General features: G+C 53.9%; 1 protein-coding gene across 10 annotated transcripts in view; it reads right to left on the bottom strand.

Moving 5' to 3' along the window:
* The window catches only part of GRK5 (G protein-coupled receptor kinase 5), a 252,869-nt gene that overhangs the window by 30,000 nt on the left and 208,008 nt on the right, over positions 1-14,861 (bottom strand). For all 10 annotated transcript variants that reach the window (XM_005566566.5, XM_074002888.1, XM_074002891.1 and 7 more), the window contains 3 exons: positions 8,003-8,103; positions 6,168-6,260; positions 606-669 (listed from right to left, as the gene is read on the bottom strand). In XM_005566566.5, the coding sequence (XP_005566623.3) occupies positions 606-669; positions 6,168-6,260; positions 8,003-8,103 (258 nt within the window). The remainder of the gene's footprint in view (positions 1-605; positions 670-6,167; positions 6,261-8,002; positions 8,104-14,861) is intronic.

The following is a 14,861-nucleotide window of genomic DNA, read 5'->3' as shown; positions in this document are numbered from 1 at the left end:
TTGTTTTGGGAGTAGGTGATAGGAGATCCTCAAGAACCCTGACTTTATAATCCAGATAACTGGGAACCAAAGCATTTGGGCTCAAGTCTTAGTTCTGCGCCACATTTTCTGCGTGCCTTTGGCTGGGTCACCGAATCATTCTGGACCTCAGCTTCCTGATCTCTAAAATGGGAATAACAAGTCTTGCCTCACGTGCTGGGAAGATCGAAGATCGGATAATGTACAACGAAATCTCGAATCTTGCATGACAGCGTCATCCAGGCACTGAGCAGCCAAGGTTGCCCAGCCTCCTCATGCCCTCACATCTCCTCCCCACACACGACCAGGGTGGCCCATTTGTCCCCTGCAGGCTGGACCCTGCCCGAGGCTGGTGGGAGAGCCCCTCTGTCTCACCTGCCCAGCTCCACACCCTCCTTCCACCTTAGACACACCTGATAGCCCCAAGGCCACTGACTCCCCCCCATCCTCACTGCCCCCAGGACCCACACTGAGCCACTGGCATCCCTGGGGGACCCCTGCGCTGACCCTTTAGGTCGATCCAGAAGGGACAGAAAAGGTGACTTGAATATAAGAACTTTCAATTAAAAACGTGAATGTTCACTCACCTCCCCGAAGCCCCCTTTTCCCAGCACTCGGTACTGCCTGAAAGTGTTTTTGGTCACCGGTTGCCTGGAAGAAAGAAGAGTCCCACACTGCACACTGGTCTCACGGTGCCAAGACTCAGAATCCACAGGAAACAGCGGCACATTGAGAGCAGCTGGGGTGGGGTGTAATTCCGGGAGCCCCACAGCAGCCCCAGGGACCCCCCCAGGAATCAATGCTGGAGACTGGACCTTCAAGGACTTAGTCTGAAGCTGAGTGTTCAAATCCCAAGCCCCCCGGCCCCCAGCCCCCTGCAGGCTGGGGGATGCACAGGCCTCGCTTGCTCAGAAGGCTTGAAAAATGTGAGCACAGAGGTGCTTGACCACACTTTCCACGTGGTTCTCCTCTCTCTGCAAATCATGTGGTGAAACTCAGAAGTAAGCGGTGCCTTCTGTGCAGGGAGGGGTGGGGGCCAGGCGCCGCAGAGGACCAGCGGCCCACAGAGGACATGGAGGAGGTCACAGCCCTCCCTACACCTGTGCATCTCAGCCTGCCCAGCAGGATGGCAGTGCTTCCTGTCCTGGGCACAGCCTATTCCTTCCTGCGGGCACTCCTGCTGCTGGCCCAGGAGACCTGGCCTCAGGAGGGGGCAGAGGCTGCTGATCTTCAAATCGTGTCCTGGGGATCTTTACCACTGGTTCCCAACCTTTCCACTACTGAGGACCCTTTATTATATTTCCCACATAGATGAGGAACATGAGAAGATCCTGCCTGCCAAGATCGGACTGGAAGTAATGATCGCCTTGCGTCTTCCGACTCCTCGTTTTAATGAGCCAAAGCCATTTATGACATTGAATCAGACAAAACTTCTGATTATGAGGCATGATGGCACTTTTTGGACTAAACAAAGACATGGTCCCATCTAGTTGCCATAAAGGACATCCTGGTGCAGAGGGCTTGTGGTTTGCGTTGCTGGTCTGTCTGGCTACAGATAATCAGCTTAAAACGTGAAAATTGGCTCTTGGCTCTCCAGGACTATTTTTGAGCACTGCCCCTAAACTCCTCAAGAGTCCTGACCAGGGCAGCGGTTGTCTAGAGGCTGAACAGGGCCAAAGAACTGGGTCAGCTGAGGACGACCAGGGAGCCTTCAGTCACCCAGCAGCTCTTGAACGAATGAGTCTTTCCTGGAAATCACATCTGCGGCACTACAGCCGCACTCTGAGGACAGCCCCGAAAAGCCAGGGTACTCTCTGGCACCCTGTCTTGAATTTGCATGCCATGGCTCACTTCTCCCTTCAACAGTGCTTCCTCAGGACGCAGGGCCCAATCCTCACCGAAGCACAGAGCTGCCCTCTGCAGGTCTCCCGCTCTCCCGCACAGGAGCAGCTGGGCAGCCAAAGGGAAGACCTGCCACACGCCTGCCTTTACCATGTGGCCCTGGGAAGCCTTCCCTGCAGCCGCCCCCGAAACCACATGAAGGCTACCCGCCTAACAGTTTACGACGCATGGAGGAGAAACGGTTGGTCGGCGTCTCCACAGAACTCCTCTGCTGGGGGAAATGAGTGGAATGCAAGTTCCCAGGAATTTCTTGGTTAACCTTGGGAGGAAAAAAATCCCTCGACTATTTCAGCAGTGCAGCACGAACAGGGCAGGATCTTGTGCAGGGTGCTATCCATTATGTAGGACATTCATTCCTAGGCCAAGGTCCTGACCTACAGGCTCCAAAAACTTAATGCCTTCAAAAGGGTGAACTCTTCTTTGCAATCAGGCCACAGATTAAAAAGGACAATTTCTCCATTTCATGTGCTTGGTGCAGATAAGAAAAAGGAAAGCCAGTGACCACTGACAAAGGCTGCTATGGGAACTGGAGTGCTGGGTGGACCAAGGGCCGAGGACTTGGGAGGGGGACTCTGGGTTCAGGTTCCAGCCTTGCCAGGCGCTTGCTGAGTGGCCCAAGGCTGCTCCAACTCCTCTGAGGAAAATTATCATGAGAAGGCCTTACATCCTGTGGAGGGCTCTTTGTAAACTGGTGTTGTGTCAGATGTCATTATTTGAATTCCTAGGAATAAAGGACATACCCTGCTCTGGGGTCTCTATAGTAACAATACCTGCTGCTCCAAGCATGCATGGGGGCTTGTATAATCCTCACACCAGCTCAGGGAGCAGGCATCATTATCATCCCCATTCTGCAGATGAGAACACGGAGGCTTCAAGAAGTGAAATGAGTTGCCCAAGGCCCTGGCTGGTAGTGGTGGGCTGGAGTTGGGGTCTAGGCAGCCCATGCTGCGTATCCTGACCCCACACTGCCACTCTGGGAAGTACGCACAGATTGGGGTTGTGTGTTTCACAGCCAGGGCTCCAGAACGGAGCGTGGGCATGGTGAACACAGTTCCACTAGACTGCCCTGTAATTGTCAGAATCAGGACTGACCCTCCAGCAAGAGTTGGCTGTTCCTCCCAATATCAGACCTGGTGAAGTGGGGCTAATGGCAGTGATGCTGTTGATGGCGGTGATACTGATGATGGTGGTGATGCTGTTGATGGCAGTGATGCTGTTGACGGCAGTGACGCTGACAATGGCGGTGATACTAATGATGGTGGTAATGCTGTTGATGACAGTGGGATACTGATAACAGCAGTGATGCTGATGATGGCGGTGATGCTGATGATGGCAGTGCTGCTGCTGATGGTGATGATGCTAATGATGGAGGTGATGCTGATGATGGTGGTGATGCTGATGATGGCGATGATGCTGATGATGGAGGTGATGCTGATGATGGCGGTGATGCGGTTGATGGCGGTGATGCTGATGATAGCAGTGATGCTGTTGATGGCGGTGATGCTGTTGATGGCGGTGATGCTGATGATGGTGGTGATGCTGATGATGGTGGTGATGCTGATGATGGTGGTGATACTAATGATGGTGGTAATGCTGTTGATGGCAGTGTGATACTGATAACAGCAGTGATGCTGATGATAGCAGTGATGCTGATGATGGCAGTGATACTGATGATGGCAGTGATGCTGTTGATGGCGGTGATACTGTTGATGGCATTGATGCTGATGATAGCCGTGATGCTGATGATGGTGGTGATACTGATGATGGCGGTGATGCTGTTGATGGTGGTGATGCTGTTGATGGCTGTGATGCTACTGATGGTGGTGATGCTGTTGATGGCGGTGATGCTGATGATGGTGGTGATGCTGTTGATGGCGGTGATGCTGTTGATGGTGGTGATGCTGATGATGGTGATGATGCTGAAGATGGTGGTGATGTTGATGAAGGTGGTGATGCTGATGATGGTGGTGATGTCGATGAAGGCGGTGATGCTGATGATGGTGGTGATGTCGATGAAGGTGGTGATGCTGATGATGGTGGTGATGTTGATGAAGGTGGTGATGCTGTTGATGGCAGTGATGCTGTTGATGGCAGTGGGACATTGATAACAGCAGTGATGCTGATGATGGTGGTGATGCTGATGATAGCAGTGATGCTGATGATGGCGGTGATACTGATGATGGTGGTGATGCTGTTGATGGCGGTGATGCTGTTGATGGCACTGATGCTGATGATAGCGGTGATGCTCATGATGGCGGTGATACTGATGATGGCGGTGATGCTGTTGATGGCTGTGATGCTGTTGATGGCTGTGATGCTACTGATGGTGGTGATACTGATGATGGCGGTGATGCTGTTGATGGCTGTGATGCTGTTGATGGCTGTGATGCTACTGATGGTGGTGATGCTGTTGATGGCGGTGATGCTGATGATGGTGATGCTGTTGATGGCAATGATGCTCTTGATGGTGGTGATGCTGATGATGGTGATGCTGCTGACAATGGTGGTGATGTTGATGAAGGTGGTGATGCTGATGATGGTGGTGATGTCGATGAAGGCAGTAATGCTGATGATGGTGGTGATGTCGATGAAGGTGGTGATGCTGTTGATGGCGGTGATGCTGTTGATGGCACTGATGCTGATGATAGCAGTGATGCTGATGATGGTGGTGATGGTGATGATGGTGATGATGGTGGTGACGGACGCAACAACTGCATTCAGCAGTTTATTTCCTGTGGTCAAATGGCTGAGCTTTGCGGAACACCTGCCTTGTTCCAGCAGGTATTGTGCTTATCTTATCTCCCCCTCAGCCCAAGCCCACAATTGTAAAATGGGCACAATCATCCCCATTTTACAAATGAGGACGCTGAGGTGTGGAGACGTGAGTGACCCTTTCTGAGGCCCCTCCTTGGGAAGAGGCAGAGGCGGGACTCGGACCCAGGCTGGGGGCTCTGGTGCCTCCAGTAGATGTCTAGGCCAATCCTTTGCCTCTCAAGCTCTCCTGGAGCCATGATGTGCCTGTGCAGGGTGGACAGCAGCCATTAAGGAGGCCATCTCTGGTCACGCTGTCATCCCCACTAGTCAGGTGGAGAGAAAGCAGCCGTCCATGGCTGCAGAGCCCAGGGCTTTCTGCTGGGTTTCCGGAAGCAGGCAGGGAAGGGCTGTGAACGGGGCTCAGAGGGGCTCCTGGCCTGCAGCTGCCTGAGTGTCTACGGGGGACGCAACCAGCTGTGGGGCTGGCAGACAGCAGTGGATGGCTCCTTTCTCACCAGATGCCCCCAGATGGCTGTGCGTGCCAGGCCTCTGGGCTGTGGGAGGGGAGGCTCCCACCCTCGTCTGCCAGCTCAGCCCAGCATGGATTTTACACAGGCATCACCCCGCTCTGCAAATCCTGGGCCAGTGAAGGTGGCAGAGCACTGCGCTGGGGCCTCGTCAGCAGCACTGCTGGCTTCCTGGGTGACGAGCTCAGTCAGGTCCTATGTTCTGCTTCCTCACCTGTCACAGCGGGGACACAACTGCCCAAGTCACAGCCACACATGGGCGAGTACTTTGAAGAGAGTAAGGCGGCAAGCACACAGGAAAAGATGCTTGGTCTCCCCCATTATTAGAGAGACAAGAAAATAAGCAACAAGGAAGCTGTCCTGCTCGCTCACTGGGCAGGAAAACACGAGAACAGTGTTGGTGGAGCTGAGGAGCAGGCACTCAGGCACTGCTGCACTGGGGGTCAGGGGCAGCTGTTTTGCATGGCGGCTTAACAGCACTCACAGTTTCAAATCAGGTGCCTTCTGACCCAGAAATTCCTCTGCTAGGAATTTCTCTGGATGTACTTGCAGAAGTACTTGAAGATTTATGTACAAAGCTACTTATTACTTAGGGAGGGCTGCACACAGAAAAATGGAGAACTACCTCAATATTGATCAACAGGGCACTGGATTAAATCAAGGATGTGCAACTACTCCAAGGAATATGGCAGCTCTTTATTCGCTAGCAGAGAAAGAGTTCCCAAAGACAGTGAAGCAAAAAAGTAAGAACAAGATGCCGTTTACGTTTGTGTGAATGTGTGTGTGTGTGTGCACTTGAATAAGCATACAGCATTTCTAGAATACACAACTTAATTAACAGGAGGAGTTGGGTTAATTTTGTTTTAACCATGAGCCCATGGGAGGTAACTGATTTTTATGTGAATTCTCAGATGAAAAATGTGTACCCTCTGCCTCCCTGATCTGTATGGGGTGTTGTGGACTCACCCTTCCAACCACTTCCACTGGAGAAAGCGGTCAAAATACATGCTGTCCAGATATTCGTGGAATGGTTCTCCCCTCAGGTACTCGTGGACAGACCTGGCGCAGATGGAACAAGAGGGTGAACATTTTATAATCCCGATCTTCAAGCACGGAGGCAAAGCAGTATCCAGCTTTGGAAATGCAAGAAAACAGGGCTCTCAACCCATGCAGACGCAGCACGTCTGGCCAGAGGTCCTGCCATTCTGCTGAGCGTTGTGTGAACCTGGTTGGTCCTGCCAACACTTGTTGGGCACCTGCCATGTGTTGGGTACTGTTCTAGGTCCTGGGATACAGCTGGGAGCAAACGGTTGGCATTGTATGTGGGACACAAACAGCGAATAGCAAACATGAAATAAACAATCCCAGAGGTATGTCATGAATGAGTTCGGGGGGACTGCGAGGGTAGAGGGGTCTCTCTGAAGAAGGGACCTTAAGCTGAGAACAGACGAAGACTTAACGAGGTGCAGGGAGGGGCTGGGAATCAGGGGTGGTAGGTGGTTGGGGGAAGGGTGGGGCCACAGCCCCTCAGAACTGCAGCTCTGGATCTGGTCTTGGACTAGCAAAGCCACTGGGAGTTTTTTATGCATGCAGCGGAATTTACTGGTCACCCGCTGTGGGCCAGGCGCCAGGTTGAGCCCTGGGATGCCGTGGATCTCTATGGATCTTAGGCCATCAGGGCAGGTTCTGAAGCTTCCTGCAGGTAGCTTCTTTCCTTTAGAAAGTGGCCACGCTGAGTAATCTAGCAGAGGCACTTGGGGCCTGGGCAAGGGAGGGGACTACGGCAGGTGGTGCACGTCAGAGGCTGTGTCCTGTCAAACCTGAAAGCCATGGTTGGGAGCCAAGATGGCCATTCCCTCAGGGTCAGGGTCACCAACCAAGACCACACCCACTGTCAGATCTGACTCCTGGGCAGCTCCAAGAGAGCAGCAACCAAGCTTGCTCTGTCTACCAGGGCCTCTCCCCAGCACCTAACCCAGGGCTTAGTCCCAGGACAGCCCTCCCAGCTCCCCTCTAAGTGTATGCAGGTTGCTATTTTTCTTGTATAAACTCCATGAAAGCCAGGACTGGGTTCTTGTTCACCTTGGTATCCCCTAGCACCCAGCACAGTGCCAGGTACACAGTAGGTACTCAATTGATGTCTGTGGTGCTGAATAAGGGCACACAAAAAGCCTCTAGGCTCATCCAGCTATGTGGGGTAACCTGGCTTTGGAGAGCTTGCACGAGCGTGTGTGTGTGTGTGCACCTGTGTCAGCAAGTGTGTGTGCACTTGTGTGTGTGTGTTTGTACTTGTGTGTGCTCCTCGGTGCTCATGCCTTCAGTGTATGTGTGTGCAGGATGGGGTGGGGTTTAGTTGGTACTCTGCTGGCAGCATGGCCATCGACTCGTCTCACCCCCTGCGGGGTGGATGTGCCACCTGCAGACAAGGTGACAGGGCTCAGCTGAGAAGCGCCCTCTGCATCAGTGGCACTGGCTCTGGTTGGTGGTGGTGGTGGGGGTTGAGGACCCTGGGAAAGATCTCCAAACCACCCAGACAGGGTCAAATGTTTGCACATTCCTCTGTCTCAACAGCCTGGAGAGCCACTTGCTTTCAACGCCCTTAGCAGCAGATGTTTTCTTTGGACTTGGCATCTCGATATCTTTTTCTCTTCATGGGAAGTATACAAACAGTTGGTATAACTTGGCTGAAGCTGTCAGGCACGGAAGACCTGCCTCAGTGCCCTGTACGGTCAGGTGGAGAGCTGTGGCGTCCCATCTCCGGGCAGCCCAGGGAGGACAGGCCAGGTGGCTGGGGCACTTACTGTGCACAAGCAGAGAAGAGTTCTTTGCACGGCTTCTGCAGGAGCTTCTCCTCCGTCTGGGAGACCAGGTCTCGGCCAACTTGGGCTACGAAAACAGGGGACTGGAAGAAGGAAGGGAAGGGAGGTGGTCAGTGAGGAGCCAGCAGCAGTGTGGCCAGGTTTGCCCACAGGTGTTGGGCCAAGAGCCAGCCAGGCTCCAGGTGCTGGTGTACCTGGCAGCCCGTCTCTGCCCCAGCGTGTGACTGGCTGCCCCTCCAGCCTGCACCTGGCTCAGGGCTACCTGGACACTGGTGATCTGGGGAGGTGGCTGAGCTGGAAGGTGGTGAATGAGCCCAGGTTCAGGGTGAGACTTCTGGCTGTGCCACTTACAGGCTGTGTGACCTCATGGAAGTCACTTGGCTTCTCTGAGCCTCATTCCTCATCTGCATAACATTGATAATGACAGTCCCCATGGCCTGGGCATGTAGTCAGAGCTGACAAGGTGTGCAAATGCTCCCAACCATAAGGGGCTATGCAGCATGACCCAGCCCATCATTAAGTCCCCAGCAGGCTTGGTGACGCCCCTTGGCCGTGCTGGGCTTCTTTCCTCCGAGGGCAAAACAGAAGATGAACACCTGCCCAGCCTCGAGGTTCATGTGTGAAAGGGTTTGGATCAGGCCCAGGTGGACAGGCAGGCTCAGGAGGGAGGAGGGGTCAGGAGGGGAGGGGAGCTGTAGCCCTGGAGCTGCAGGCCTGGGTTTGAATCCCAGATCTGTAACTCGCAGCTGTGGCCTTGGTCTTAACTGCTCAGCCTCACTCTTGTCAGGAAGATGATCGGGAAAAGGGGTTTCTCTCGGAGCCAATCAATAAAAACTTCAGGTAAGGCATTTGGCCCAGATCTGGCCGTAGTAGCCAGCACGAAACAAACGTCACCCCCATTGTTTCTTTCTCTTTCTAGGTTAAGCTGTTGGCCTGAGTATTTTAAGTTTGAAAGGACATTTCCAAGAGTTGCTGTGTCCTACCCAGGAGGGGCAGCCGCATCTGGAAGGCAGCTCCACCCAGGGCAGGCCTCACCCTACCCCGTCCCCTCCTCCTACCATTCACCCTCTGCCAGCTGTTCCCAGGGGCTGACTCACCAGCTGGGCTTTGAGATGGGTTTTTAATAAATTACAGGGATAATTGAGAAAATTGCTGGGAGTGGGCTCAGAAAGATAGGGTGTGGACACAGCTCTCTCCCAGAAGGATGCTGAAATCTGAAAGCCTTGCCTCCTCTTCCCTACGGGGCTGATTTGCTAAGTCCACCGGATGGTTTCTCAGGGCGGGGAGGTGTCAATCCCCGGGGGTGGAGGGGATGCCCGAGGCGGCAGCTGGCCTGTCCTTCGTGAACGAAATCAGTGGCTTGTTTTCTGTTCCCCACGGTCCTGAATGTCCAAATCCCTTCCTTCCTTCTTTATTTCTTTTCTAGGCCCAGCCCTCTCTGAGGCTCACCCCTGCCCTCAGGGTCTCCCTACTGAGCCAGGCCTGAGAGGCTTTAGCTTCTTGGGGGGCAGCCTGCGGTGCGGATGCAAGCTGCTGTGACAGTGAACACCGCTTACCCAAGTGCAGGCCAAGCCACTCCCACCAGACAGCAGGCTCAGAGCACATTTCCCCGTTACCATCAGCAGCCTGGGTAGCGGCTGCTCTCTCCGACCTGCCTTCCCACTCTGCCTCAAGAGACACAGAAGAGCAACCCACAGAGCACGGGTCACAACTTTTGCAGAAAAGATGCTTGATGTCATGGGAGGAGCCCCAGGCCAAGAGCCAAGAGCCAGGAGCCTGAGCTCTGGCCCGGCCTCCGACCTTGGCCATTTTGTGCCTCCGTCTCACCCTCTGAAACAGGAAGGAACTGCCCCAGAGATGCCCAAAGGGTCCTTTGAGATTTGGGCATCGACAACTGGGGGCTTGTGCTTCTAAGACTTAGAGAACTTTCTTGGGAATTCTGGCAGCTGAGTCTCTTGGGAACCCGTACCTCCAGGCTACTTCAGAGCAACTGAATATCACAACAAATCCTGAGGCCCTGGGCAAATCTGCTTCAGGAAGGAGAGCTGATGGCTTGGCCCCCCACAGTCCAGGAGGGCCCAAGGCCTGGCACAGAGCTGGTGCTGGCTGTCTGTTCATGAGCAAGACGATACAACGTGTTGTGCCAGGATATGACCTTGAGCCTGGTGCGAGTCAGCAAGGACCAGATAGAGATGCCAGCAGGGTGGACCATGGGGAGAAACAGAGCGGTTAGAAGGGGGACCTGAGTTGCCCACCTGTGTGCACTCTGCAGGGTTCTGCCTTTGTTTCCACCTAGGGAGGACCCACCCTTACCCATCACAGGCACAGCCTGGTGCCAGGCAGGGGTAGAATTAAAAGATGAAGATGAAGCCAGGCAGGACTCAGTGGCTCATGCCTATAATCCCAGCACTTTGGGAGGCCAAGGCAAGAGGATTGCTTGAGGCCAAGAGACCAGCCTGGGCAACATAGTGACAGCCTATCTCTACCAAAAAAAAAAAAATTAGCCAAACATGGCGGCTTGCCTGTAGTCTCAGCTACTTGGGAGGCTGAGGCGGGAGGCTTCCCTGAGCCCAAGAGGTCGAGGCTGCAGTGAGTCATGATCACACCACTGCACTCTAGCCTGGGCAACAGGGTGAGACCCTGTCTCAGAAAAAAAAAAAAAAGAAAAGAGAAAAAAAAAGAAAAAAGAGATGGAGCCAGTGTGGTTTTGACCTCAAAATACCTTTTCTCCAGTAAGACAGAAATGATATAATATAAGGTATAATATCCTAACAGAAAAGTTCGTATGCCTCTCGGTTGTACTGTATGTGGTAAAGTACAAAACGGGCTGGCTGAAATTCAGTGGCTTTCAAAGCTTCTTTCTCCTTGTTTTGTTTGTTTGTTTTAGTAGCAAACTTTTCTCCCCCAAATGAAATTTATTCACAGACCCAATATTTAAAACCTATAAAAATAATTTAATTGGTAACAATGGTTTACATATATCGAAGGCTAACTCTAGTTAGGTACTGTGCTAAACACATTGCTTCATTAATTCACTGAATCATACCCTGAGGTATCTATTATCATAGTGCCCATTTTGCAGATGAGGAAACTGAGGTTCAGAAAGGTTAAGTAACCCTGAGGTTCTCAGGGTCACCCAGCCAATAAGTGCCTGAGAGGGGATTTGAACCTAGGTTGGGTGTCTAATGAGTGAGATCTGGCTGGAGGGAGTGGGCTGTCTGGGCCACCTGTGCCTCCTCTCACCTTATCCCCTCAGGACCCATGAGATCTGACCCTAGCCCCCCGTACTCTGCAGAGCTCAGCATGAGGACCAGGGTGCTGTTTGGTCCCATAGCAGAGGCAAGTGGCACAGCTCGAGACAATGAGCTCCACGGCTCAGAGAAGGGAGGGGCCGTTGTGAGCTGGGGTCATCTGGGAAAGGCTTTATGGAAGACGGAGTAAGGGGCAAAGCAGAATTTGACCCTCCTACCTGCAGGCGGGGACAGCCAACTGGACTCCCTTCTCAGCAGATGTGAGAAGGGGCTTGTCCAGGCTCTAGAGGTGACCCAACTGTGTACATGAAGTCACACCACTCTCATACTTTGGACTGGCTGGCGGGGGATCTCTGCCCAAAGGCAAAGCCCTAACAAGGGAGTTAATGAGTGGAAGAAGCAGGGGAGTTTCTCTGCTTCAAGACCTCCCCATGAATGCCTGCCCCTTGTGGCCTTGCACAGCTAAAGCTACCCTGTGGTCAGCCTCAACGTGGGGAGCCAGCCTGGCCCTGCCAGAGTCCACTCTGATGACGGTCAGGGTGACACCCAGCTACCCCTGAAGAGGGCTCCGTGACTATCTTTCTGGGACAGCTGAAGACACCAAGATATGTCCTGGGGACACAGCTGTGTAGCCTGGGGTGCTGGACAGACAGCTCTCTCCCCTCTGGCTGGATGAGAAAGGCCTTGCCTGCCACAAGGAACCTTGGGCTGTGAGGACCCCTCTGGCAATCAGTCCCCAGTGCTGAGCTCCCCACCCACTTCTTTGGTGAAGGACCCTCCCCTTCTGGTCCCCACTGAGGCTGGGGAGAGACAGAGGTGACCTTGAAGCTGGGTGCACTTTGACCCGGTTCCTCTGTATAAAAGCCCCCTTCACCTGGAGGTAAAAGAACCTGCTCTGCCTCCCTGTTGGGATGGGAAATTGACCTTGAATCCTCCTCCTGCAATAGAGGCACCTGGAGCCGCACTGGGCCGGGGGAACCAAAGCTGCCTGCTGTTCCAGCGAGCAGATCAGACAGAGCTCATGCTGGTCTGCAACTCCCTTCAGGACCCACGACAACTCACCCCTTCTTCCCACCTCATCCCTATGGCCCAGACTCACCCTCTGCTCTATGCCACTGGTTCTGGGGATCCAGGCAGTTCCTGATGTCCGTGATAACCAGAATGTACCTTTTCAGGCAGCAAGAGATGACGCTTGCCTGGGATGTTTTTCTGGACACCACAGGGCACTGAGAAAAGCTCTTCCCACCACTTGGAACGTAAGTAGGGCAGACCCCCCACCAAAATGGATGAAGTACGCCTAGGGTGGCTTCGCACCTTCACTCCTCTCTAAGCCCCTCCCCTCCCTTTTGTCCTCATCTCACGCATCCTCTACTGCTGTGACTTTAAACTCTAACATACCACGTGGGTCACCTCTCTCATCTTCTGTTCCATCAGAACAGAAAGCTCTGGGATATCCAGGCATGGTGTGGATGACGTATTGCTGACCAGTAATGATTCAACGCATGGGAGCCTCGGAATTTTCAAAGATGGGACCGTCGGGGTGGCAGTCTGGTTGGAGAGAAGAGCTAGGGGCCTGTCCTGAAGCTGCGTTTGTATAGCAGTGGGTTTAGAGTGAATGGGGTGACTTGCTGGCTAATCCCTTGCCCCTAGTACCCCTTGGTACAGCAACTGCTCGACGCCTCACCCCTCCCAAGTCAGCTGCAGCTTCACAGGCACCATCTGTGCTTAACCTGAAGCAGGAAAGATCTAGGGTATTTCAGGCGCTGAGGCAGGCTGGGGAGGAGGGGTGCTGAGGAGGAAGGTAGCGGCCTGGCCTGGGCATGAAGCCACCCCAGTGAGCACCACACTCTGCCCGATCCGGGAAGCATGTGTGGATCACCCACCACACCCAAGGCTGATGCTCAGACGCCCACCCACAGCGGCGTTACAGAGGCGTTACACCCAAGTGCAAGGGCAGACGACAGCCCAACCCCAGCTCTGCCTCTGCCCATTCAGCCAAGGCCCACAGGGCAGGCCATCCACAAGGTGGAGCCATAGCTTCCCTATGCTCCTTCACCCCACCAGCCTGCCAGCCTTCTGGTCCCTAAAGACAGGAGGCCAGGTGGGCACACCTGGAATAATTACCAACTGACTATAATCTCAGACCAGAGCAGTGCAGCCTCTGCAGTAACAACTGAGGGGAAGAAGGGGATCAATTTGGCCAGGCGCGGTGGCTCACACCTGTAATCCCAGCACTTTGGGAGGCCGAGGTGGGTGGGTCACCTGAGGTCCGGAGTTCGAGTCCAGCCTGGCCAACATGGTGAAACCCCATCTCTACTAAAAATACAAAAGTTAGCCGGGCGTGGTGGCGCACGCCTGTAATCCCAGCTACTCAGGAGGCTGAGGCATGAGAATCGCTTGAACCCGGGAGGCAGAGGTTGCAGTGAACCGAGATCACTGAGCCACTGCACTCCAACCTGGGCAACAGAGTGAGATGCGGTCTCAAATTTAAAAAGAGAGAGAGAGAGAAAAAAAACAGATCAATTCGAGAGGGAGCCCTGGAGAGGTAATACAGACCTGGACCTTGAAGGAGAGAGAAGCTGGACTGCAGGGCCAGGGCCTGGAGGCTGGAGCCAGCACTGAATAGAAGGGGAGACGCTGCGCTGCCTGGAGTCAGAGGGACTAGTGATGATCATGGGAAATAAGCAGGAATGGCTGACAGGGCATGCTGCCATCGTGGGAGGCTGACCCTCTCCTGGGGCAGCCACCGGTGGCTGAGTCATCAGCCCTGAGGGATGACGTCGCCAAGGCGGCTGCACCTGCTCTCCCGGCACTGCTCCCTGCCTCTTCACCAAGAATGACTGACATGAGGAAGGGACATCATTTCCTGCATCAGTGAGAAACTCCAGATGTTTGAGGCTCTGGTTCCCAAAGCATCTCCCTACATTAACATCCCTTGTTTCAAGTGTCAGAGTGGAGATGCAATCAGCTGTACTTGGCTGGTGTCCTTGGAGGCACCCAGGGATGGAGGGGGACTGGCCATGAAATCAACTCAGAGCTACACCTGGAGGCCTCCCCAGGAGCCACTAATAATCCTCTGTCCCGTGTCACCCGGGGAACTGTCCGGAAACACAGGCCTGACACTCGTTCAGAATTCAAGAGTGAGACAGTGCAGGAGGAGGGGGAGATCAGAGGACTGTCCAGGAAAGACCCCTCAGGGCTTAGCCCTTCAACCCACTCACGGCACAGATGGGGAAACTGAGAGAAGGGGTCCCCTCCAAGTCACTTGCTGGCCCATGGCAGAGCCAGGATTGGCACCTCCAACTGGGAGGCATGGATCTGGGTGGTATAAGCCCTTAGCCAAGTGTCCTGAGCCAGCCCTCTAGGAAGGACATGGCTTTGGCCTCCTTGGCCCCAGTCCCAACCAGCTGGTCCCCATTTCACAGCTGGGAACACTCACATCCAGCAGCCTCAGCCCTGGCATCTCTGCCACCCACCGCCTCCTCTCCATCTCTAGCTGGCTGCCCTGGTTTGGAGGATTCTCTTCTCTTGCTTGGACCACTGAGGAGGCCCCTCACAGGTCTCTGTTATCTTTGCTCTTTCATTTGACA

This window comes from Macaca fascicularis, chromosome 9, assembly GCF_037993035.2.
Source record: "Macaca fascicularis isolate 582-1 chromosome 9, T2T-MFA8v1.1".
Lineage (NCBI taxonomy): Eukaryota > Metazoa > Chordata > Mammalia > Primates > Cercopithecidae > Macaca > Macaca fascicularis.
The sequence above is the reverse complement of the archived record's forward strand: the minus strand, read 5'-3'. Positions and strand labels throughout refer to the sequence as shown.